Raw genomic sequence first — 27,123 nt, forward strand, 5'->3', positions numbered from 1 at the left:
GCCCAGACTGCAGGCTGTGGGAGGGCAGGTTTGGCACACAGTGGACAAAGGGGAAGACATGTCAGTCAGCTTTGGCAGTGGCCATCATCATTCCAGGCTGAGATGAGGCTCCATACACAAAAGAAGTGAGGCAGCAGAAGCAGACACCTGGAGAAAGGAGCCAAAGGATGAGTTCTCTCAAACAGCACAGTCTTACCTCGGAAAGCCCTGGGGGAGGGCCAACCCCTCCTGACCAGTTACAGCCCCCTATCCACCTGGCTCAGGAGGCTGGTCTCTTTTAGATATCCTGAATGGGAGGGCAAATCCATCTGCTGCTGGCAGAACCTTGGAACGATGACATTTTGGACAGTTTGCTGCTCGGGCTCCAGGCCTCCTCTAGGCAAATCTCTGTGGGAAAGCTCATTTTTCCCATTCTCAGCTACTGGTCTAGATGAGCTCACACTCTCACCGCCTTCCCACCCGGGGGTGAGCCCTGCTGACATGCATCCCATTCCCCAGGCCACAGTGACTAGTTCAGGAACGGGATAACAATACAGTAAGAGATAATGCAAGGAGATAGTGGCTGAGCCTCCAGAATAATGTTCTTCTTGGTGGTGTGAGATGTGAGGTCTCAGCTGTGGCAGCCTTTTTGCTATTATGAGAGGGGAGGGTCCTCAGGGAAACCATTTGAGCTGCTAAATCAGATCAACTCCCAGTCCTCTCAGTGACTTAAACCACTGAATCTTTATGGTTATAGCTGTATTTACAGTCAGTTTGAACTGGGATTCATTGGTGGCAAGGAGGCAGGCAGAGAGGTAACCACTGTGTAGTGACTCCACATGAAGGAAAGAAGCCAACTACCCAGGACAAGGTCAGTCACCGCTTTACAAGGGCTCCTGACCATCTCCCAGCCAGGAGAGTGGGATAAGCCCAACTGACCTCTCTGTGTTACTGGGGACTCTGGCAAACGCCAGCCAGATTCCGTGAGACTAAATCGGTGAGGCCCACCCTTCAGTACTGTGTGACCCCACCAACCAATCAACTGGCCAAAACTTCCTTGTTCTCCACCCAAAAGTTTTATATTGTACAGTGAAGAAGTAATCTGAGGAACAGGCCCCATTTACTGTGTGCTTCCTCCCACTCAGGAACATGCTGAGCACTTCCCAGAAAAACAAATGCGCCGTGGGCTCTGAGGCACAGAGAAGCCAAGGAGCCCTTGGTGGGCCACACAGCTCTGAAGGGCCAGCACAGGAGCCCTCTGCAGAGACCACTCCATGGTCAGCGCCCAGGAATGGAAGAGCAAGGCTTCAGTGGCACTGGGTGAGGGGCACTGGTGGTGCCAATCCAGTGGCAGGACTCAACTGTCTCCATGGCATGGAGGCCCCAGACAGGGATAACCAGTGGGAAGATACTTGTTGGGAAAGGAAATAAAAGAGGGTCTATCCCCAGGCACTCTGGCCCCACAGAAATGATGTGACCTGGCTGCCTGTCTTAAATGTTAGAAGCTGTATTTGTCTCTGGGTTAATATCCAGGCTTAGAATGTTTTATTTCACAGAAAATAAAGAGCTACTGCAGTTTGATGTGTCCCAGAAGAGACTGTTTCCACCCATTCTCATAGTGTATCTGTGTGCAATTCACATCCCACCACCCAAAAAAACAAAAATAGCACTGCTCACAGTGTCCTCAATCTGCTACTTACTCACGCTGCTGCAGATGGACATTTTGGCACCTGTGGGGCTACAGCAACCCCAGATGGTTCACCTTACCTTCTGTGGGGCAGGTATGGGTGGTTCCGAAGTCAGGTTAGTTTAGGTAAAATTGACAAAGCCTGAACCTTCCTTCCCAAGTGTAGTCCACAGACTCTCCATGCACTACCTGTGGAGTCCCAGTGGGAGTCCGCTCACCACCTGACACTTGACTCTCAACCCTCTGCCACCTCCCCACCCCAACCCTAGCTCACTGTCAGGGCCTCTAAGCTGAACCCTGGAGCCTGCCCCCAACTCCCTGGTGTGGAGCTGTCCTGCCTCACCCTGCTGCCCCTGCTTGGGGCCTGCTCCACAATGGTGTGCTAGGCTGCCCACCACACATGCCACAAGTACCTCACCTTTCCTATTTTGCTCCCCTCCTGGCCTTGGGGGCCTTCCTCAAAAACACCAGCTGGACTGTCCCAGATGCAAGCAAGAAAGGTCCTCTTCTGCAGCAAGAAACCAATCAACTCCAGCTCACAGCCAGGGCTAGAGGACAGCCAGCCACAGCGAGTGAGGCGGGTGTTTGCTTTCCCTGGAAATCATGAGATTGGCCAGATTCTACAGAGGGAGTCACCTGCCAGAGGAGTTACTGAGCTGATGGAGAGTGTTCCTCACCACTTCACGTCTCTCCGGAACAAATGTGGTGCCAAGACTCAGTGCTCCTCTAAGCCCTGGGGGAGGCCTGCTCATCTGTGTGTCTCAGCTTTGCATCCTCAGTATGTAGTGCATTTCTGGGCGTTTAGAACCTACTTAATAAGCATTTTGTCATTGAATGTGCAAATTAATGAATTAATGAATGAACAAACAAATGAGTGAATTTATGAATGAACAAGTAAATCACAGAGTAGGCTGGTAAAAGGGAGCTACCCAACTTCAGATTTCATTATAACCTTAGGAGGCACTTTCTCATGGTAAAAACTGCAGCGTTGGAAGAAACGGCCTCAAGACACAGGACCCTGTAATAAACATCTGCAGCCTCAGGGTTGCTGCCTGTGACCAGAGATCCTACTGCTGGGAGTTTCACCTAAGGAAATAATTGTGCAGATGATCAGAGAGATTTACATGCCAAAATGCCAATGGCAGCAACAGGGGATTGGCTAAATCATTTCACAGATGTAATTTTTTTCCTTCATAATTTTTCTAACATTTCTAATATTTTCTCAAAGAATATATTACTTATGTGATGTTTCTTTTTGAAGTATAGCTATTACTATAGAACAGGAGTCTGAAGAGGACAGCCCATGAGCCAAATCAGCCTGCCACCTGTTTTTAGAAATAAATTTTTACTGGAGCACGATCACACCCTTTCATTTATGGCTGAACTGAAGGATTATGACAGAGACTACATGGCCTGCAACACCTAAAATATTTATTATCCAGCCCCTTACCGAAAAAGTTTGCTGACCCTTGGGTAGAATATTCAATAAGAAAAGACATATGACACATATTTAAGTGAGAACTGTATCATACAGAAGTATGTGCAATATGATCATTTTTTTGTTGTTAAATATATCTCTAGGTGTAAAAGGACTAGAAAGTAATGTACTAAAATGTTCACAGTGGTTCTCTCTGAGTGGTGAGCAGATATATTTAAAAATTATTTTTATTTTTTATTCAGCCATATTTTCTAAATGTCCAAGATGAACAAGAATTACTTTATAGTAAGAAAAATAATAAAAATCTCATTAAACAACAATAGGCACAAAGAAGTCACTAAAGGTCCTCTTAGGAAACCCAGTGGCAAGGTTTGAAGGTCACTTGTGAAGGATATTTCAGAGGGGCTCAGGCCCCAGCTGGGAGTGGACACACCCTGCCGAGGCTCCTCCTACAGCAGGTATCATTTCATGTCACACAGCAGCTTTGCTGAGGGATCACTTCAATTTTTCAGGGCAAATCACTTTAAAAAGTTAAAACACTTAAGCAACAAATGTAACAGAATATATTTAGCAATAAAAAGAAACGTGTATCTTGGTCTCTAAAGAAACAACCACTGTACACATTTTATGTTGAACTAAACACAAGCAAGTTGGAAACTTTCCAAAATGCCTCTCAAGATGATTGAAGACAACCAACATGCCCAAAACCCGCGGATGACAACCACTGAGTTAAGAGTTTCGGGACATTACTTTCATGAAGAGACGAGAGCACCATGGTAGGGGCCTGTTGTGTCATACACAGAGTGGTTTTGGAACTGAGGTCAAACCAAAGGAGACATTGGTGCCCACCTAAACTCCAGTCCAGCAAGCTGCCTCCACAGGGAAAGAAATGGAATCCTCTGTGGAATATTCTGGACCTAAGACACAGGGTAAAACATATCAAGGCTTCCCCACTGTGTATACCATGTCTCTGAGGAAAAGCTGAAAAATAATCTCCCCACACTTTGAAAGCAAGTGAACTGGCACTGAAAGCCAGGACCACCTACCACCCACTCTGCCAGCACTGGGCTGGGCACCCCCAAAGGACGGCCGGCCCCCCATGTGGCACAGTGGGCAGCCCTGCCAAGGAGTCAGCTTGCGCTGTGCCTCCCACCTCTCTCAGACACATGCCACATGTCACACAAAAACCCCAAGGCTCACAGCAACAAAGACATGGGCCTGGACAACTTTCCTGGGTGGGAAAAAGAAACAAACCTGAGCACATGAATCCCGCCCAGACTGCACCCTTGGGCTCAGTGTGGCTCCCTTTTGCCTGGTGCACCCATCACACAGCTGCAGGGAGTGTTGAGACATGCATTGTTTGGGGGGCTCTGCAGCCTTTTTTGAAGATGTGCACCAGGGAAGGGATGGTGGCAAATCTCTGTGCTTGGCTCAGCCCTGTTTGTCACAAGCCAGGACACGGAGACCTCAATCATGTCTCCCCAGTACATTTTAGAGGCACAATATTCATCTCTTACACTATGTTAACAAGCCCGCTATTACAGGGTTGTATCAGTAACTATTCACAACAGTCCTGACTGACTCCACACCTTTGCGCCCACCACATACCAGGCCTTAGGTGAAGATAGTAAGCAAAAGCAATACAAAATAAATAAAGGAAAACACAGCCCCGGGAAACTGAGTGCACTCCTGATAAAGCAAAGCTAAATCAGATCTGGCTCAAAATCACCTGGAGAGGCCCAGCAGAGGGAAAAGCCTGGCCAAACCGAGGAGGACTTGCTTCAGCTATACAGCTCCCCAGAGGGCCCCCCAGCCTTGCTCAGGTGCTTTGATACTCAGGTTCTGCCCATGAAAAAAGCCCCAGAGCCCTGCCCAAGTCCTACTCCCTTGAGCTCTTTTGGGAGGGTCCAAGGCTTTCTGAGAAGTGCTTTCCAGATGGCGCCTGGTGGCAGCCGTGCCAAACTCCACAGCTTAAGTAAATGTTGCCATCATCCTGTCCTGCCAGGAAAAGGCAAGGGGGACCCACAGCTCCTCTCAGCTGCGGCTCCTCTCAGCTGCTGCTCCACTCATTTCCTGGGGAGGACAGAGAGCTGCCCCCACCTGCCCTGCACCCTGCTGGAGAGCCCCCTTTCCTCTGCATTTGCAAGCCTCACTGAGGCCCCCTCCTCCTTCCTCCAGGGGCCAGAGGGTCTGCAAGGGCAGAGGGACGTGCCTATCAGATGCCAACAGAGGAGAGGGAGGCAAAGTGGGGTGAAGACCACAGAAGGATAGCAAGCAGACCCAAAGGTCACAGATGGCAAACGTTCCAGGCCAATCATCATGAATTTGGGACAAGTGCATAAACCCAATCTCCTGATCTCTGCAGGTGTTTCTCCAACCCTACCATCAACACTCCAAGACACTAACCAGTTAAAGGAGTTAACTGCTCAGTCCTCTGATCGCATAAGCTCAGAATGCTGCAAAATACTCCCAACATGAGTCTTTCCCCAGGATGCCCTCTGCTCTCCAGCTCATGAGCCCAAGCATCCTGGTCAGCTCCCTTTAGAATCCAGTGGAATCTTGAGGACCAATAAAATCTTGAGGGCAAGAAGCCTTATCCTTTCAGGAGTGTGCTTTTTATAAGAGAGCACAAAGCTTCATGCCAAAGAAGGGATTCAGAGGAATAAACCAGTGGAGAAGGGATTTGGGAGAACAGGAGGAGCCCCGGTGCCACCTAAATAGAGGCTGCCCCAGCTCTGCAGAAGTGGTGGCCCCTGGAAGTGCTGACATGATGGGCCTATGTTCCCAGGTACCTGAAGGCAAAGCAATAGACTAGACAAAAGGTGGCTCCTACTTTAGGTCATGCCATCAAGCAGAGGCCATACCATGGCTGCTTGCTAAGCAAACTGCAAATTCCAGCCCCAGCACACCCAACGTGGTGGCCAGGACCTGCACCCGGAACCTCCCATTCCAGTTATTGGGAATCATACAGCTAATACTTCATCTTCTATTTTGAAAATTGACTGCTTAATTCTTTGCCTCATTGTAACCTGTCCTTTGCTAATCTGTGTTTTCCTTACTACCATTAAATTTTTATTTAAATGAATGTTTCCTTTCCCTGCACTAACATGTGTACCGAAGGAGCACAGCATGAGCACTTCAGGCTTCTCGGAGCTCTCTGGGCAGGAACGCAGCGTCCATCAGAGCACCCAATAAGGACTCTGTGATGTGGTACCCATCCTGACGAAGGGCAGAGCGAGGTGGCGGGGCTAAACACAGCAGGGCTTGGGTGACTGAGGCCAGAAATGGAATCCTTTGGACACAAAATGGTGTCCTGGGAATCTCCAGGAACAGAGAGGAGGTTTTGCTTCTAGTATTTTATGACACACATTTTTTATATCACACCCCTGATTTGAAGACTTCTAGAGCCAACACAGTATCTCTCTTCCTGAAATGCTACGTGACAGCACCATGGGGCAGCCCCATGGAAGTGGGATTTATAGCTACATGCAAAGTGGTGAGAGAGACAGCAAAAGCCCCAGAGTGGCACTGAGTATTCCCAAATAATTGCTTCTAGACAGAAGATAATCAAAGTGCTCAGAGTGAATGGTAAGTTTATAAAAAGGAGCTGCTGGTAGGCATCCAGTTCCCAGGACAGGTGGAGGAGATATGAAACAGCATCCGAGGCTACCCTACTCCCTATATCCGAGGCTCCAGCATGATGCCCCAGTGGGCAGACCACCCCACAGGCCCAGGGGAATGGTGGGGAGGGAGGGCACCTGGACCTCTGACCTGTGCCCCATCTGATGACTCTCCCCAGGAGTCAGTCCAAGTACAGCCAGCACATTGGTCTAGGAAGCGGCCACATCACAGGAAGGGCCCTACCAGCATTTGCCTGTGCACACAGCTTGGGCACATACAAGCCGAGCCTCTCTAAATCTCCACAAACAGGGCAGCCGCCTGCACACACTTCCAAGTCGGACGGAAGGGCTGCATATGGCGCTCGGTTTTAACAGCTGAGCTTTAAAAAGTGCAGCTTTTCATCTCACTGAACCAGCTCCCAAATTAGGGGGTGAGCAAGGGAGGGAGGCGGTCAGAAAAAAAGGAACGCTGGAGTGGGGTGGGGGTGGGGGGACTTCCATGCTAAATTTGATTTCACAAGGAATTTCAGAGTATTATCTGCTCAGAATGTCCCTCTGGAAAATGAAATATTGTTCCCTCCTTGTCATCCTCAGGTTTACTAATTTCAAGTTATCAATTTCATCTTTAAAAAATGATTTGTTTTTCTTTTCCTTTTTTCTGTTTTTAATAAAAATGAAGGAGTCTATTTCTGAGGAAATCATTCACATGCCTTAGATTGGGTTAACAATTTTTAAGTAAATTTGTAAATGGGATTATTGTTATCCAAAGTTCTGCTCAGCAAAGGGATTAGTTGCTACAATGCCCAGGGGGCTGCCCCTGGTCCTTTTAATTCCCTGCCTGGAGGTGGAAGGTGCTGGGAGAGGAATAGAAGGGAGAAGCCTGATAGGGCAGTTTTCCTGGAATAGCCTGGAAACTTTTACTTTCTGTTTCCTCTGCTGATAATGACTGTCTTCGGCTCTGCAACCAGCTCCCCTCTTCCCCCTCCCAGCCCCCTGTTGCTGCACGCCATCCCCGAGCTCCAGTATAAAGTTTGGCTTTTGCAGCAGGAAGCAGCTGGGCCAAGCAACCAGCGAATGATAATGACCTCAGAAATCTGCTGTTCGCTCGGCAACAATAGGGTGCTCAGTCTACTGGAAAATTGTGTTCATCAGCTAACTCTGCTCAGTTACTAATTGACATTGCCAAATATTTTAAGAACAATTGGAATGCACAAGCAAAAAAAAAAAAAAAAAATTAAGATCTTAATCCTCGGACTTAAATTTTTTCTTTTTCCTTTTCTTTTTTACCCCCTTCTTTTGGGTGCCTGGATTTGTTTGTGTGGAGCAGGCAGTAGTTATCATGAATGGGGGCAGGGAGGAGGAGCCACATGAGAAAAAGAGGTGGAAAAGAAAGAAAATCTATCATATCACTATACACCCGATGTAAATGCAAGGAAGCCCTGGATAAAGGCCTTTGATGCTGTGGTCAATGGGCCTACACAGGATGGAGACCCAGCATTTCAGGAATGCTGCTCAGGCAACAAAAGGAGACCCCTCGAGGCTTCCAGACCAGCTGATCAAATAATCCTTGTCCATCTCAAAATATTATACCAGAAATAGTAGGGGTTAAGGATATTTTCATCTTTGAATCTCTCCCTGGCTTTCCATTGATCACTTAATTTAGCCGACTTTATTTAATGAACAGAGGGTCAATGCATTCAATTACCCCTTTCCCACCATCAACACTTCAATTAGCCCCTCTCCAAAATTATGGGGAACGTGGAAGGTAACTGCCCTGTTGGATATAATGAACAGTATCGTTTCTTAGTACATTAAGTTTTAATTATTCTGAGCATGATTTCCAAAGCAAAATCTAAAGAAACAGAACTTGGGCCATCTTCTGATTCAGAGTACAGCTCAAATCTGAGCACAGTCTCAGATGAGGTTTTAGTGAAAGATGCAGAGATAAATGCCACTGGAGCATTTGCACGCCAGCCAGAAATGAGGGAGCATCAAAACAGCCACCCTGCTTTCTGAACATCACAAAAAAGTAAAATGTATAAGCTGCTACTTTCCAAAGTTTCCCTTTGCATTGTATATGGAGGCAGAAATGACATCTACTATGGTGTAAAATTATCGGCATGTCAAATAAGCAACAACAATAACACAAATGAAACAAAGGGGAAAGATGGGGAAGTGATCTGTGTGACTAGTTTTGTCCATTTTCTGTTAGAAAATATGACCTCTCAATTTGTCAAAGGTCCTAGTTTTCGCAGTTGATCTTAAGCTTAGTTCTCAGCAGTTTGGAGAGCCAAAGAACAAACACATTTTCTGGTTCACTGGAATCATTTTCACATGTTCACTGATTCAAACATTCTTTTGCTCACATAACAAACAGCTGCATCCCACATTAGCCTAGCCAGTGACAGTCGCCCATCTCGGCAATAACTGTTTGATTGCAAACTTGACCCCTTCTTCGTCTCGGTCTGAGCAAGACATTTTTAAACAGCCACTCTGTTCCCAATCCTCCTTTGCAAAGAATTACATCAGATAACAAAGGACGTTTCTGCCACTCATTGTAAGCCTTCTTCTGGAGATCTGTTCTAAGAGGCTCTCTGTAAAAAGGTTTTTTATGATGAATTCAGAACTACTATCATGTTAAGAGCAGCAATTTATAAAGAAGAATTCATTGGTTAAGATCTGAAAAAATAGTTTCTCAGGCCCTACTGACCCAGTTTTCAACAAAAAAAGAATCAAGTGATGCAAATTAAGTTTTGCGACATTGTTATGCAGTCTGAGAAATTTGTAAAACCGTGTTTTGCAGTTATTTCTTAATAGAAGCCTTAATAAGTACTTCTTTCTTTACTTAAGGGCTTAAAGACTTTTTTTGTCTCCCCTTCACCTTGCAGGTTTCTCCCTAAACAGGTAATAATAAAATACCTATTGTGTCAAGATTTTTATTTAAATGCTCATTTTAATCACACTTTACACAAGTCATACTTGTTATAAATAAGAGGGAAGACTAACCAGATTTGGTTAAGGGTCCTAATCCTAGGGAAACCTAAACGGCCCGGGCTTACAGCTGATTTGGACTGTATGTTGGTATGCCTCAATTTTCCTACTTACTCAAAAAATTATGAAAGAATCTAATTTGAATATGAACAAAACAAAGAAGTCAACCAGAAATGTAAGAATCAGTATGCACAATTGTAAAACACTTCAATGGAGGAAATAAAAGTGAGAAGAGAACAAAACTCAAGTATAATTCTCCTTTGAGAGTTGTGAGCCCTGTTGGTTCTTTTAGTAAAATGGGTTTTCCAGCAGAGTATTTAGAGATACGGAAACAACAGAACTAGGAATAGCATGAGGCTATCACTTGGCCAGAAGGTGAGAAAAACATGGTAAACACGTCATTAATAAGGCCGAACACTTGGTGTCAGAATATTCTGCTGAGACCTTTACATTTCAGGAGGTCTGGGAGAGGGATGAAAATCTGTCAGTGTGAACCCCACGTCACTCCAAAACCTTAGGGGAGTCAGTTTGCTCCCTGCTTTCTGCCCCTGCAAGGTTCCAAATCCAAAAACAGTGAGATGACACTCCCTAGAAGAGGAGACCTCTTCATAGGAGGCCAGAAATAGTCCCTCCTGACAGGACAGGGGGAGGCCTGGCACCTCACTGCCTCTGCACAGAGATCTGTTTTGATAGAGTTCCCGATGTCAGGCAGTGAAACTTGAAAATCCTTCTCTGGCATCTTGCATGTTCTGTGCCGTGGTCAGTCTGTGCGGCATGACCTCACCCCTCCAAGGTACTCACGTTCCTGATTAGACTCTTCCAGAGTGTCTCACCAGAAATAAATCACAAACGAGTCTAGGACTCCAGGAGTAGACAGTGTGTTTCATGGGTATTTAAGCAGCAGCATTAAGTGCTATCGGAATCTCTGGAATGTGGAGTTCAGATTTATGTGTCTTAACAATTCTTTACCGGTTTGTAATAAGCCAGCAGACTCACACTTTATTTTAATATTAATTTTGTCCTAGAAGAAGGGTATAGTGAAGCATGACAATAACAACAGAACTAAACTGGCATCTACTTAATAACTGTAGCAGGGAATTGCCTGAATACTGAAATATTTATTGCAGCCAAGTAAGGGAAAGAAAAGAAGAGAAGTAAAACTTTTTGAAAATGCCCCTCACCAGTGCACTGTCACATCCTTAACTGCGGGCAATGCAGTGCCTTGAGGTGCCTCAAACTGTCTTTCATTTTCTAGACTTAATGGCTGATTGCAGAAATCAATGTTGCCATTAGTAACAGGGTATTTGTTATGGCATGATTTCCTCTGTTGTTAGGCTGCAGAATGATTACAGTATTAGCGAGATGCTTTCTTTATAAAGGGCTGGAGATATAACTTTCAATTTACTATCCATTAGTAAGGGGCTTTGGAAATACGGACGGAGGCAACAAGCTTACCTGCTGTTAGGTAGCGATTTTAATTTAGCTGTCTTAGGCTAGTGGGTTTTTTTTTTTTCCCCAAACTGGGCCAGGAAGCTTCAGCATTTCACAGACATTTTGATGACAGATTTTCTGCTTTGCTATTTTAGACCCCAAAGCTGTATCGCCCGTGTAACACAGACAATTTAAGACATGCAGGCACACATCTGTGTTTCAAACCTCTGTGCATTTCCAAACCATCAGAGGAGAATGACATGGTTCTTCAGGTTAGAGGAACCTGCCAGGTGAGCCATGTCACAATTTTGGAAGGGGACAGGGCACAGGTTTGGTCTGGGGAGAGAGAATCAGGTGCCCAAATGAGAGAATTATCTGAAAATCCTTAAGGGAAAGATGGTGAGGGTCTGACCTTACACATTCACATCTATGGACGGAGCCAAACGCCAGCTCCCAGGTTCCAGATAAGAGATGATGGCAGAGGGGTCAGGAAATTGAATGGGGGCAGGCAGGCTATTGGAGGGGAAGGGTAGGGTATGTCCCCTTGGCAAAGCTACCAAATGGCCATCTCTGCTACAAGGGAGAAGGATCAAGTTACCTTCCTGGTAGCTTTGTTCAAAGGAAGGCCAAAGAGTTGGAATGATAGCCTTCCCTTGAGGCAGGGCAGAAAGGTCAGGTCCACAGACGCCATCAGGCCCCATGACCTCAGAACTGACACTGAAGAGGCAGAAGGCCCTTCCTCGACGACACCTGCCTGGAAGTAAGTGGCTGCAGAGAGCCGCTGGGCACTGCTCCTCCCCCATCTTCCCTGGCAACCTACCTGATGAGGACGGCGAGGAGGGATGCGGGCTATCCTCTTGGGCGCTCCCGGGCTGGGAGAGCCCGCCTCCGACCCCACTCTCCTCGGTGACATTGGAGGAGCCCGGCGTGGTAGAGCGGCTCACAGACTGGGACTCCTGGTCGCTGCCCGAGCCGCGCCGCTCTTCCAGGCCCCCGTGCAGCCCGTCCTCATCGCCCTTGCGGTCCCGCTTGTGGACGCGGGAGTGCACGACCACCTGGTGGTAGGTGCGGAACACCCGGCCACAGTCGGGGCACTCGGTGGGCTTCTCCTTCATGTTTGCAGGACCCTGCAGGTTATATTCGAGTGCTTGGTTTAGCCCATGTGACAAAAAATCCCGACTGCCTTCTAAAGGGTCGAGCTTATTTGGCAGGTCTCTCTGATTGCCCACTTTGGTGCTGTGAACCAAATCAGCAGGCATTTTCTGCTTGGAGCCATCTGCTCCCACTAACACGTACTCCCGCTTCTCCTTATCAAACATAACTCCAGCGTTTGCCAAAGCGTCTTCGTGGTTGCGCTGGAGCTGATGCTCTTTAGACAAGAAGCCATGTTCCATGGCCATGCCCCTGGCCATGAGCTGCCAAGCCTGGTAGCTGTTCACGGGGTCCATCTCTGCCGCTTTGGCAGCTGCCTGCAACCGCTCGATGCAGCTGGATTTCAGCGGCGGTACGAGGTTGAGGCACCCCAGGAGAGAGTGCTTGTCGCCATCGGGGATGCTGTGGGCCATGCTAGAGATGGGGGACAGCAGTTTCCCCAGGACCTCCCTCTCCTTCATGGGCAGCTCCCCTTTGCCATAGAGCTGGCTGGGCTCGCTCATGCTGGCTTTGTCTGGAGCCATGAAGCCACTCTGCAGGCAGGACAGGTACCTGGAGTACAGGTTGGCATGGGCCTCCTGGGACATGCCACCCATGGGCACCGGCACCTCGGGGTCACTGGGGGACTTATTCTTCACAGACAGCTTGTTGAGGTGGACCTTCATGTGGTTCTTAAGGAACCAGGGCTCTTTGAAGCGCCGGCCACAGATCTGGCAGCAGTGCTCGAAGGAGTCTTTATGCTTCCGCATGTGGCCCTTAAGGAACCACGCCTGGCTGAACACCTGCCCGCAAACCTCGCAGCGGAACTCATTGGCCGACTGCTCCCCACCACCACTGGGACCCTGGCCCTGGGCAGACTCGGCAGTGATGTGGGCCTTCTCCACGTGGCTGATGAGCTCCTCCTCCTGCGAGGCAGCAAAGTCGCACAGCGTGCACTTGTAGGGCTTGTGCAGGATGCGGATGTGGCGGTCCAGTTCCTCCCGCTTCTTGAACTTGCCCTTGCAGAAGGTGCAGCGGAAGCCAGTGGCAGGGGCCACTGCATCCTCTTGCACGCTGGCCGGCTTGGGCGAGGGCACCGGGTTGGCCATGTCGGGCACACTGTGGTTGGCGGGCAGGGCCAAGTTGCAGGAGGCCAGCGGGGCTTGCTGGGCATGTGGCAGGGGCTTCAGGTCGGGCCGGGGCTGTAGCAGGCTGCTCTTCATCTGCTTGTCCCTCAGGATGGCCCTCTCCTCCAGCTCGTGCAACAGGCGGTTCTCCTCACGCACCCGCCCGCGCCCCTTCCCCAGGTTGCCCAGCTTGTGGGTCCGCAGGTGAATCTTTAGGTTCCCCTTCTGCGCCGCCCTGTGGTCACAGTAGGGGCACTTGAAGGGCTTCTCGCCTGTGTGAGTGCGCATGTGCAGGGAGAGGATGCTGTTGAAGCGGAAGCGCTTGCCGCACAGGGGGCAAGGGTACTTGCGGTTTTTGCGGGCATCATCCTCGATGTCACTCATCTGAGACATGATGCCCAGGTTCTGCCCGTTGAGGAATTGCTGCAGGTCCACCCGCCCATTGAGGCTGGTATCGACGTCCCGGCCCAGCTGATTGGCCAGGAGTGCCATCTGACTGCCCATGGGCTGGCCACTCATGGGCACGTGGGCCTTCTCATCCAGGGGTGCAGGCGTCTTCTCCTCCGGGTTGGGCCGTGGATGCAGCTCTGGGAAGGCATGGCTAAGCTGGGAGGTGATCTGGTGCAACTTCTGACTCATGGCATACTGGCCATTGAGGACAGGGCCGCTCAGGTGGGGCTCAGCTTCTGGCGCCGCTGAGGTCACTCCAAGGCACAGACTGGCTTCTTCCATCCCTGGAAATAAAGAGAGAGTTCAGGTCTGTGCCAGGTACCATGGCGCAGTGAAACAACGGCATCAGCTGGTGGGGAATTTGCATTTCATGCCTTACCTACACATAATAATGCTAAGGAATTATACTCAAAAACAATAATAAAAAAATGAATTATTAAATGCCAATTATGCAATATGGCATTGCTCTCCAATTTGTTTTGGCGATAGATCGTCTTCCTTGTATTTTCTATTTACAGACTGCAATTATTCATTCAGATTTAAATTATTAATGTTTTACCACTTTCAACACCTAATAACAAATCAAGGGTCTACGTGTTAAACTTTTCCTTCAACCCCCCTGGTAGCACCTGCACCTGTTGGTTCAGTTCAGTTTGCCTTGGAGCAGAATGGCTTTAACTGCAAGACCAAGAAGACACACGTGGAACTTTTGTTTCTGGTTGCTGTATTCAATACATTCGCCAGTCTGAGATGAGAGAGATTATTTTATGATTTGGCCCCCCCAAAAAAACAAAAAAAGACCAATGGCATGATATTTACTGGTACATAATAAAACAAGATAATGTTTTGGGAAAAAATAAAGTAAAGGACAGGCTTTAGAACAATAAAAGGGATTTTGCTTTAGTCAACAAAAAGTGCAGTAATATCTCATTAAGCTGATTAGTATGCTGCTTAGAAACAGTACTAGGTGCTGTAACACATGATTATAATCATAAAAATCCTTCAGTGTTTGCAAGGAAGCATTAACGAGGTATATTAAATTTTAAGGAGACTGTGAGTAGCGGCTTTGCAAACCTCAGAGATTAAGATTTAACCCTTATGTTACGAAACACTGTTATTTTGTCATTTGGTAACTGTGCCCATCAAAAGAAGGATAAATTATCTCATGACAAAATCTTAGTGGATTGTTGAGACTGTTCATTTTTGGGTGGGGTAAAGACTCCCACCATATATTGGGCTCTCCCTGTCCATCCACTGGCATGATAGCTGAGGCAGGGACCTTGACTAGGCTTAAAGATATCTTTTATAGAACTAGATAAAAACCAATTAAAATCCAGGGATGATGCCATAGGAAGTCTCAACCAAGTTTGAGTGTTTTTAATAACTTTCCCAATATACAGTAATGAGTATAAATTGTACCTGCAGTAGGTGTTTTGCAGAAAATTAGAACTCAAAGCTGTTTGTTAAACACTAACACTCGAAGCTGGTCTGCCTAATTGTCTTTAATAGCCCTCCTTACCCCATCTCCAACCTGTGCTGTTAGGAGGAAAAGGGTGGAGGGAATGGCCCTCTCCACATCAGAGCATGTAGGGAGCTCAACTTTGAAAGGCAATGAACCCGTGCCTGGGGTCTTTCTATTTCCAAATCTATCTTTCACGTGAAGGAATCCAAATTAGTTTCCTGCCACTGGAACAGGAAACACATCTATCCTCTTTGTAGCTCAATGTTTACATGTGTTGGCCAGCCAGGTGGCCCAGGAGCAGCGCTTAACCCTAGCCAGGACTAATTCCTGGACCAAGTAATTTCCCAGGGGAACCTGTGGGGACAGAGCTCAACTGTGGAGGAAGCATACTCAGCCCCAGTGGGGTCTGCTGCCTGCTGGGCCTCCTGCCAAGCAGACTGTATATAGCATGGAGGGTCTCCAGTGGGAGACCTGACTTCCTTGGCAAGAGGACAGGGGCTGTGAGTCCATCTTGCAAGGGAGGGGAAGAAAAAGACACGGATGTTTATTTGAGGGAGGGAGAAAAACTGCAACCGTGGTGCAGGCCTGTGTCCATGAATGGTGACACTGAATACACTCACGTACACACAGAAGTACATGGCCATTTGCTGTAAAAGCAGGCTTCTAATTTGCTATCTTTCCATTTTGTTTCTGGTGACAGTCTATACCTTCCCCACCCCCAACAACAAAAAAAAGTCCATTTTGGAACCTGGCCAGAAGGAGTCAATTCTCATGGAGATTCTTGCATTTATTCACCAAACCTGCTGAGTTCCCACTGTGTGCCAGGCCCTGTCCTCGGCACTGAAGACATGCTGGTGGACAAGACTGGCTGGCTGCAGCACTCATGGCACCAACCAACAGCAGGAAGGAGCAGGCCCAGTGTGCACAAGTTGCTAGAGCAGAACTAGTGCTGGAAAGCTCCAGGCAGGGTCTCTAACAGCCCCCAGGCCCTGCTGGAGCTCCTTCTCTGCTTTCAAGCCCTTTCCAGCTGTGCTAGCTCCTCTCCTGAGCAAACAGGGATCATGAACCTGAAGCCACTTGGGAGTGCTCAGAATTCCACCCAATAAGGTCTGGGGAAGTTTGGAAAGTCCAAAGCCAACATGGCTGGCCCACTTCCAAGGGCTGCCCAGTTGGCCTGCTTGGAAGACATGAATCCAGAAAAATGGGCTATTTTCAGGTTGCTGCTGATGAGCTGACGCCAATTCAGCAGGAGAGAGAGGAGGCTAAACGTGCAATACAGCGAGACTGCAAATCAGATTGGATAAGAAGCATCAAGTTGAAGACCATCATCATTCATGCTGGGCAAGTAATAGCTCAACTTTTCAAATAATGAATGTGAGGATTTTTCAAGTTAGGTTTGGATATGGAATTTTTTTACTTTATGTTAAAATTTTTTTTCAGTCAATATAGCTTGTTTAAAACTCCTTTAAGCAACTGGTTTTCAGGTGCCATTGCTGAAACCTCAGCTGAGAGGGGACAGAATGTTCTAGAATGTGCAGTGGTTCTAGCAGTTGGCTCCTCCTCATGCAGGTCTCAGCTCACATAGCCCCTCTCACAAAGGTCCTCAGCGGCCCACCTTGTATGAGGCTGATGTCCCAGCTTCTCTCCCCTTCTTTACTTTCTTCTTCATAGCACTTATCCTAGGGCAAAGTTTGGTTGCTGACCCTTCTATGGATGTGCTTCTTTTCTAGGGTAGGATCATGTCTGCTTTGGTCACAGATGAAGCCTCAAGATCTAAAGCGGAGCTGGCTCATTGTTAGTATTTTCTGACCAAAAGGATGAATGAATGAACTGACCCTATAAACACAACCCATAAAGAAGGCTAGCCCCAAAGGAGAACCACTTTCACCCCAACCTCACTGCACCCAAACTCGGCTTTTGCACAAGTCCATGAACATCAACAATCAGAATTCGTCAGAGTTGGGGGGCTGTCGGGCGAACACCCAGAACCTGGGGGTCCAGAAACTGCCAAGGGGAGCCACCCCCACCACTGGCTCTTTCATTATATATGTCCCTGGTGTCCATCCCAGGCTTGGGCCACCACTGATGGCCCAGCTGCTGGGCACTAGGAGACAGAGAGCAACTATCTCTTTCAGAACTTGAACTCTCATCATGGGACCCAAGAGCACTCAGAATTTCAGCAGAGCTTGCAGTTCCCACGGAGATTCTCTGAGGATTCGGGCCATCAGCCCCTCGAATGAGCCCAGGTGAAGCCTGTAGAGAGCACCAGAGTGAGGTAGGGTTGCAACAGACGATCATATCAGAAGGCTCTGTGGGTCCAAACACCCTGTGGTTCCACAAGCAGGTGCAGGCACTCGGATGGGTCAGTCATAATCACTGCCAGCCACCAGAGTCAGAACAAGAAAGGGGAGCCTGAGTTCTTGGAAAGAGCATGGAGTAATTGGTGTGCTGTCCCTGGGCCAAAGCAGCAGAGGCAGGACGAGCTGGCCCCAGGCCCAGCCTGGAACTCACAAAACCTGGGTCAGCCCCAATTTCTCCAGCCTTGACACTTCACCCATCCAGAATTCATTCACCCCTTATCTTAGTCATTCAATAAATGCTTGCCAAGGGGCTTCTATGTAACTGCCCTTAAGGGCCTCTGGGTCTGAGAGGCCAGAGCAGACAAAGGCCACTAATAATAGGGAAGCAATGAAAAAAACCCCACAGAGGCTGAATCCAAAGTTCAGCAAAAGGAAAAACCAGTGCAGCTGCTGGATTTGTGCGCAGGAGTGCGTGTGTGTGCACAGGCTGGGGGCAGGGATTCCCTGGGTAGTAGCACTCTAGAAACTGATTAAGATGCACACCCTGGGAAACTAGGGGATAATTTATCTTACTGATAGGGGACTGGACCCAACTGCAGCCCTAAGAGCTCAGGGGGCCAGGGAGGTGAGCTGCCTGAAGGGGCTTGTTGTTCTGATGGAAGGTGTCATTACTCCCTTCTCCCAGCCCTTGGGCAGCAAGCACAGGGAGAGCGTCTTCTCTCTGTGGGACCACGCTGTCCCTTCACAGGCCTCACAGTGAGTGTCTGTCAGTGTCCCTGGCAGGGCCTGCTGCCCAGGTCACTCCCCATGTCCTGACATCCACATGCAACACGGCCCCCACATGGTCACCACCAGTGGGGAACACTACCTAAGGCCCAATGCCCCCCTTCACTCCCCAGCCCTGGCTCTGGACCCATTAGCCCAGGATACAACAGCCATGATCCTGGCCCACCTGGGATGAAGGCAGTGGGCATCCAGGACGTCCTGAGGAACCTCTACAGTAACTCCTCTGACGCTCTCACTCAGGTAAGAAATCACTTAGCACAATTAAGAGCAAGTTAACAAACTACCAAACTGTGAGAACAGCTTGCCCCTGGCCTTCAGCTCCTGGCCCCAGCCCAAAGGATATCTACTAGAAGATCAATAAAGCCTGGTTGACTGATGGAAGGAACGAATGCGTATGTAATTTACCTTAACTGTGGAGAGGCAGCTGGACGTCCTTACTGAGCCTGGACAGTTAAGAGGCCACTTAAACTGCTGAATATGGTACAACATCCTTCCAACAGGGAAACATACAACATTCCACAGCAGTCATGATCATTCCTGAGCCCCAGGGTCATGGTGGGGCATTCCTGGCATTCAACATGACTGCCAGTATTGATGAAGAACCAGGCTGGGCCCAGCGCCCCACCTCTGGAAGCAGGCACAGGCCCCAGCTGAAAGCTTCTGAAGGCTACAGCTTTTCTTCTCAAGCTGTGCAATTGCACATTTCATGACGAGGGTATTCTCAGAGTATGAAGCCCACAATTGGGTGCACAGATTATCAAAATACATTCTGTCTCTTCATTCCCATCATTGCAGGCATAGTGAGCCAGTCAGCTGCCTTTGAGGGTGTTAATGGTTACTTTGATTTTGTGCTTCTGTCTTAAGACTATTTCCTGTGATATCAATGATGAAAGTTTTCACTTAACTCTTCCAATAGAGAACCTAATTGTATCTTTCCCTTAAAATGAAATTTAAAACTATCAGGACACCAGAAATGCCAGCTGCTACGAGTCTATATAAATTTTACACAAAAACATAGCTTCATTTTGCTAGCACAGAAAGAAAAGTAATCTTATGAATAGGCCAAAAAAATATAGATCATGCCAGTAAGTTGCATAAAAGAGGTTTATCCTTATACCATGAAAAAGAATAGTTGGGGAAAGAAAATGACTTTCAAAATAACCATTTCAGCTGGATTTTTAAAAATCAAATATTGTTGTCTAGCCAAGCACAACTAAATATTCCCTTTTTTATCAATGTGGGTAAAAGTGCTGCTTTGGAAAACTTGAAGGAGTCCAGCCTCAGGCCAAGGGGAGGGACTTGGGCTCCCAGCAAGGGCTGCAGTTCTGGGTCTTCCTCAGAACCATGCCACAGTGTGTCATGCCAGGAGCAGGCAGCACCGCTTTCTGGGGGCTGAGATGACCTGCAGCCCTTTCCTACAGCCCTCCTTGCTTTCTCACACTTCAGGAAAGCAGTAATTAAGACAACTTTACCTAGAATACAATGGCTTCTTATTAAATACTATTTTCCAATTGTTGTAGCTCACACTGTTTAACCAAGGTTGTTATAAGCATAATACACTCCTGTTCTGAAATACACAACACCAGACTACTGAACCTTTTCAGGGTCATTAAACAGCTGTAAACATTATTACAAAAATAAACCAGAGATTTCATGCTTACATTTTGGCCTAGAGCTTGCTATGCTGAGCAAGTACATTTTTTCATCTCTTACAATCAACGCTGGTGACATTTGGGCATCCAAAAAAATTACATCACAAACATCACTGAGGTGGGCAGGATACTGAATGGTTTATTTGCCAGATGATTAATAGATAAACAGGAGGGCAGTGCGGGTGACCTGTTCCATTTTGACTGATGTGTAGACAATGCTGTGAGACAGGGCCAGAAACAGTTAAATCCTTGCTGAAGTTATTAATGAAAATATGATATTCAAATACGGCTGTGGGGTATGGTGACTATGTAACCAGGCGAGTCAAGTGGGAGAGTCAAACTGCCCAATGTCCCCTGGTGGATGGAGTGCTGGACAAAGTCAGGGCCCTCGCTGCCCGAATGGTGAGCTGGACTCAGTTGGGCTGGCTTAGTACATGCTCCCGTGGAGCCTCAGGCAGCTCCCCTACTGGTGGCATGGGAGTTAGAGGACTTAGAAGAAAATGGAATAGGAAGTACTATTTCTTTGAGGATTTTGGATATTTGAAAATTCTCCAAAGAGGTCTCTCCAGCATCTTGGTTTTTGGAGTCAGCGTTGAGACTGTAGCCCAGAACTGAAGACAGATAGTGGGCACATCAGATGGGAAAGGAAAACACCACAGAGAGTTCTCCTGCTTATTTTGTCAGGGTAGAGAACTGGTCTGAGTTCCCAGCTCACTATCAGCCTGCACCACACAAAGCCAGGCAAGCAGATGCTGGGGACAGAATTAAAACCATCTCATATGGTTTTTAAGACCATGGCCTGTCAGCCAGAGTAAGCTCTCAAAGAAACACCAAACAGCAAAGATAACTGTCGTCATCACCATCTTCATCACCTGCACCATCCCCATCCCCATCATCAACGACTACCTCCTCCTCCTCCTCCTGCTCACCACCTTTCTCCTCAGCACAGCGCCATGTGCCAACACTGTGTAGGTGCTCCACCACCATGACCTCGTTTAGCCTCACACACCCTTAGACGGTAGGTACCTGACTATTCCCCGGCTATCAAAGAGGAAACTGAGGTTCAGAAAACATCTGTCCCACAAGGCCACACAGCTGGGAAGCCGGACTGCAGAGCCTGAGTCAGACCTGGGTGGGCAGGCTCGCTCCTGATGTCTACACCATGTTCAGTCTTGCTGGCAGGATGCTGACAGCCACACGGCCCTTCATTTGTGAAAAGGTGGAAACAAAGGGAGCCACAGCTCAAGGGAAAGCTTAAAGGAGGCCAAGGAGCCAGAGCCCTCACACACAGTGTGCCAGGAAGTGGAAATATGCAGTGCATTCCAGAGGAGGCAACCCAGGGGGCTGGCCAGGGCGGGGAAGGCACCGGAGGGCGCTATGGATTTAGAAGTGCGGCAGTTGTTTTACTCCCTCGCTGGGGAGAGGGTCACACAAAAATGTATTTATATTATTTTCTTGACATCCTCAAGGGCTGGTACATTATTCCATGTTCTTCCATGCTGTGCCAGGCAGGTTATTCCCCCAACTAGCCTGGAGCAATGGGATGAGAGCGACACCTGAAATCCCATTAATGTGCATCCAATCACTAGATCTTCCACTATACTGGTTCGATCTCAGACGCTTGTGTGAGCCTCAGTTTCTTTGTTTCTAAGATAGACTGATATTAACTGTCCTACATACTTCACAAGGATTTGAGAAGCAAATGGTATTGTGGGAGAGAAAATGATGTGGCATTTAAATTGTAAAAGGCTGTCCCCGTACAGTCACCTTTCTCAGGTGCTGACCACAGCTTTGAGTATAGATTTCTAGATCGAGAAGGCCCTTCATCTGGGAGCAGAGTTAATGCCAAGAGGTGAAGGGCCTAACCAAGGCACAACAAGGCACAGAAAAGCAGATGATAAAAACACATGCACTGCCGACTTCATCGGTGCACCTGGGAAGTGGGACCCATATCATTCAATAGTGTGTTTTAGTGCCTACATGTGGGAAGAAGTGGAGCAGGCCTAGCCACTTACCAGCGGGATGCAGGGAGGTGGAGATAGATGGACCCAGGAAGACAGCAGTCCAGGGCCAAGTGCTGAAAGGAAGAGGTCTACACCGGTTGGTGAGGTGGGGGGAGGGGCACGGGGGGAAGGGAAGGAAACTAGGGAGGACAGTGACCAGGAGGAGGCCAGTCCTTGGCTGAGCCTGGAGGGGCCACTAGGCAGAGAACAGGAGGAAGGGCCTGTGGGACAGAGGGACCAGCATGTGCAAAATGGGCCCTAAGCATGGAATGTTCTAGGGGAAGAAGGGAGATGGGGTGGAAGCAGTGGGCCAGGTGCAGACTTGAATGTACGGAGTTTATATTTGGGGCAACACAGGGGCTTATGAAGCTCCTAACAGATCACAGCATAACTTGTACGGGTCTCGCTGTTGCTGCACCACATTAGCAACTTTCTACCTTATGTAGATCAGAGGAGATGGAAAAACTAAAGGATGCTGATAAACTCCTGCACCACAAACCAAATATCTGAGGGCCGAAGTCACTGCGCTCAGGGAGGGCTGCCTGGGCAGCAGGGCAGGGAGTAATTAGAGCTGGGAAGCAGGCCTTGGGCTCACCTCTTCTTGGTACAGCAAGAAAGAGGAAGAACGAGCACTTCCCAAATCTCTGGGCAGCCCACCCCCACCTCTCCAAGTGCAGCAGCTCAAATCCATCCTCCTTGCTCCATCCTAGTGTCACCTACTCTGGGAAGCCTTTGTGGATTTGCCCAAGGCTGGAGGTGATCACTCAGTCCCCAGAGCTCCCGTGCAGTTTCTCTGGAGCTGTTAGGACACGTTTATGATGCACCTTGATGAACAGCTACCAGAGGTCACATTTCCTGTCCTCCTCTGCTGGAGCTTTGTGAAAGCAGGTGTTTCATCAGCCCCCTGTCTATAGCTCCAGGGGGACCCAGTCCTACCAAAAACTGGTCCTCTAAGTTTCTGATGATCATAGTGCCAGGAAGGGAGGTGGTCCAGAGCACCACAAGAATGCACAGCATTTTGTGAGCAACGGTCCAAGCCACTCCCCCTAGAATGCAAGCCAGGTGCTCCCATTTCTCCCAGATGGGATAATTTGGGAAGGAAATGGCCCCCTAATTCACTGTAATTGATTATCTGAACTATATCCATCCCATCAAAGTAAGCAACAAAAACTATATATGCATACTTTTTAATGAATGACCTACATTTAAAATGATACTGCAAAACTGAGAAAGATACCAGCAGTTGTCATGAAGTGTATTGATTATTTTTCTCTCGGTGGCTTTCTCTCTCCCTTTTTAAACAGACATAGTCATGGCAGGAAATTAGATATTTAATCCCCTATTAACCTGCCTCGGCTCCCTGCTCAGCCTCAGCCAGCAGCCTCTGCCCTAGAACAAAACGGAGGAGTCGGCACCCACAGGACGCCCCACAGCCCCTTCCTCCCAGATGCCAGCGGCAGCCAGGACACAAGCCCAGCTACACGTCACCACCCCTTCACCCCTGATTAAAGCCGTTTAAATTTGAGCCCTTCTGGACTATGATATCATGTTGAACAGTTTATTTTCATTTCACAGAAGCTTCAGATTTGATTCAGTGCAAAACTAAATATAATGTAGAATGCACATACGCGAGAGTGATCCAAGAGGGCCTGATTTTGAAATATTCACAGAAGTCAGTCCAGGGAGATTCGTTCACAGGGGCACCTGTCGAAGACATAAGCTCAGATACAAATCATCTCGTAAGTACACACAATCATTACTGAGCAAAAAAATCCAGGCTCACCGGCAAAGCCTCTGCTGCTTGCGAGTACTGGGCTCAGGCCAACAGATGGGGCCTGGCCGAGGCCATACCACGGCTTTAGTCCTGTCTGACTTTGGGGGTCCCCAGTTCAGCATCTCCAGCTCCTGTGTAGGTCATCAGGCTGCCCTGGCCTGGCCTCTGCCGGGCCAGACTATTGGGAGAGGAGGGAAGATAGGCCTATGAGGTCTCCACCAAACAAGCATAAACATCTGCTGTGGGCAGGCTGCCTGCTGGCCAAGCTCACAGACACGGAGGCTGCAGGGAGCTGTGTCCCAGCAATGGGCACCACCACCACATGAAGATGGACTCCGGGGACAGAGACGATAGTTTCAACCATGATTAGAAAAGAAAAGGGAGCTGCCCAGTTCCCACATGCATGAATTGGGAGCACCCTCAAGCCCAGCTTGTTTTAAACCTGTTAGTATTTAGAAAGAGGACTCCCAATTCTCAGGGAGCAGATGGGGGGACTTGGTGCCCTTGTGAGCATATCATTTCCTCTTTCTGGAACACTCTCCCTGCAATCCCACTTGATCCCTGTGCCGTCACCTGGTGACAAATTAAATGCCACCTTGTCCAGGAAGACCTCCTTGATAGCTCAGGTCCAGGGCAGACCCTCCTTTCTGCCTCCACAGTGCCCTTCACAGCAGCTTCTACACTAGCTTGGGTGTGTCTGTATGCTGGTCCAGAAGCTCCATGACAGCAAGGGCTGTGACCATCCATCAGCTTCACTGGGATGTCCCCAGTGCAGGCACAGAGCCAGGCACAAAGGATGCACTTGATAAGTATTTGCTGGATGAGTGAATTAAGGAGCTTGAGCAAATGCATAAATGATCGAACGAAAAAATAAATGAAGAAACAGACCAGGCAACAGATGCTGCAGGCCCAGTACACAGCATCCATGGAGAGAAGGGGGAGACCCCACGGAAGAAGATTCAGACCACAGACAATTCCCGGACCACTAGGGTACACCCTGCTCTCTGTGGCTTAAGGCACAGGCCAGGTGAGAAGTTTGTTTCAGAGAGCCTCATCTCTAACGTCACTCCATCCACACAGCTGCTCACACACCTGTAAAGAATTAATCCTATTCCCATTCATGGTGAATTATCTGAGTCCCTGTCTCACCACCTTCTGCCCTTCCTGGGACCTCCAGGGACCCACATCTGACCCAAATCCAGTGCTTTGCACATACCAGGCACTTACAGATTCTGACTGAATGGATTCCATGCCCAGCAACCTGACCTTTATAAACCCCCCAGTCTTTTTGACTCTTCTATTTCCTTGAGTATACTCACACATGCTCATGTGAGCAGTCATTCATTCATTCTGCATTTCCTGACTATGCACCATGTACCAGGCACTGTGTGGAGATCTGCAGAAAGAAGAATCAGAAACTTCCTGCCCTCCAGGAGCTCACCATCAAAAGGGCAAATGGACTAAAACATCAGCCAGAGAAATCAGGGTAACATTTGAGCACCTCTCACTTGCAATAGGGTCAGGGGACTGGGAGCTTTCTGAGGGCAACAACCACATCTTGTTCATCTGTCTCTGAATGCCCGGCACAGAGGAGGCCTGGGGGCAGGCTGTACAACACTGCTACTCGCCCTTCCCCAGGCCTGCTCCACTCTGAACCTCTAGGGTGGCACCTTACTCCCCAACCTCAGATCGCATTACCCCAAGGGCCAGTCCTAGCACATATCAGGAATGAGAGGGTCAACTACAGCAGAGCAGAATGCCCTCTCTCCAATACACTCCCCTCCACAGAGCTGTGTTCCCAATGCCTAGAACAATGCCCGAACACAGCAGACCTGGGAAATGTGTGTCGAATGGATGACTCCCTCCCCAGTGCAAGAGCACTGACCTGCTCTTCCAGCAAGCATCCTGCCATGCCGCCGGCCTGGGCATCCCAGACAACCAGCTGCCCCCCATTACCTCTACCAGATGGGCCTGCACCCCTGCCTTTGGGGGCTCCTACACCTCCTGGAGCCACACTTGCACCCCAGTCAAGACAGCCATATGACCTCAGGTGCCCCAACCCCTCTGAGCCTCAGATTCCCATCTATAAACCAAGAGACTGGCTAGGCTGGCCACTACCCTGAGCTACTCCGCCTCTCCTCCTGCCTCCTCATTTATGCCTCTGTGGCCCACCTGACAGGGAAGGGACCTCCCAGCCAAGCCCTGATCCTGAACCATCACCAATCACAGAGAATGGCTGGAGCTGAAGTTCACTGATGCTGAACACAGGGGGAAACATTAAAAATGAAGCAATTAATGCTTCTTTTCTTCAAGGGAAGAAATGCCATTAGTGGGCTGGTCCAGGGCCATCAGCATGTGGCCAGTCCACCTTGCCCTGGATGGGCTATATTACATTATCACCATCATGGCACCAATGTCTTCCCCACCCTCCCCTCAGGTGGGTAGGAGGTATTTCCTAAGGAGAGGCTTTCTGGGAGCACCAGGACATTCATAAACTGCAATAGCTTGGAATGGAGGTATGATCTATACAAGCTGCGAACAGCATCTAGAAGGGCACTTGGCAACAGCCAGGCAGCTAGTGTCACTCTTTGGGGTCCCAGAGGAGCCTGTTTCCTGGGATTCTGGGACAGAGGAAAAAGTGGCACTGCTGCTAGAGGTGAACTGTAATCTTATCCCAAAAGAGAGGATGGCCCATGAGCTCCAAGGTGGCACCCTCTCAGTTCTGTGTCTGTGTTGGAAGGGCAATAATGAGGCTGTTGGGAGAACTGAATGAGGCAACTTACATGACGTGCAGGAAGCAGTGGCCACAAACTCTCTGGAAAGGACCCTGCTGTAGCCTCTACTGCCACCATGACTACAGAGACCGTCTGCAGGTCCACACCGCTGGGCCTTCATCATTCCTGGTCACTCTCAGTCCTAGTCAGTCACCGTTCATAAGCCCCAGCAGTCAAACTCTGCCAAGGCCTATGTGGTAGTTCAAGGGGTTAACAACCTTACTTTTTTATTTTTTTTATTTTTAAAAGAGCATGCAGTTAATGAGAAAAAGTTGAACACCTCCATTTGAAATCTGGACAAAAGGTATATGAACAGACAACTCACAGAAGAAATGGAATTTGGCAAATGACCATAAAAATGTCACTCCTAACCAGCAAGCATAAAACTCAAAACAATAGCAAGGTTCCATTTTTAAATAATTATATAAAAGATTATTCCCAGACCTTCTGAGAACCCTAAATTGTTTCCATTGAATCATGGCACACTCAACATGGAGCACCGGAGAAGGTAGTCTTGT

General features: G+C 48.5%; 1 protein-coding gene across 9 annotated transcripts in view; it reads right to left on the reverse strand.

The window, feature by feature from the left end:
• Positions 1-27,123, reverse strand: part of ZNF536 (zinc finger protein 536) — a 420,573-nt gene that overhangs the window by 222,651 nt on the left and 170,799 nt on the right. For 8 of the 9 annotated variants that reach the window (XM_036929913.2, XM_036929907.2, XM_036929914.2 and 5 more), the window contains one exon: positions 11,967-14,138. In XM_036929913.2, the coding sequence (XP_036785808.2) occupies positions 11,967-14,136 (2,170 nt within the window). In that variant the 5' untranslated portion in view covers positions 14,137-14,138. Of the gene's footprint in view, positions 1-11,966; positions 14,139-23,685; positions 23,762-27,123 lie in introns of all 9 variants that reach the window. The other variant, XM_036929912.2, reaches the window with a different exon arrangement.

The sequence above is a fragment of the Manis pentadactyla genome, chromosome 15 (assembly GCF_030020395.1).
Source record: "Manis pentadactyla isolate mManPen7 chromosome 15, mManPen7.hap1, whole genome shotgun sequence".
Classification (NCBI taxonomy): Eukaryota; Metazoa; Chordata; class Mammalia; order Pholidota; family Manidae; genus Manis; species Manis pentadactyla.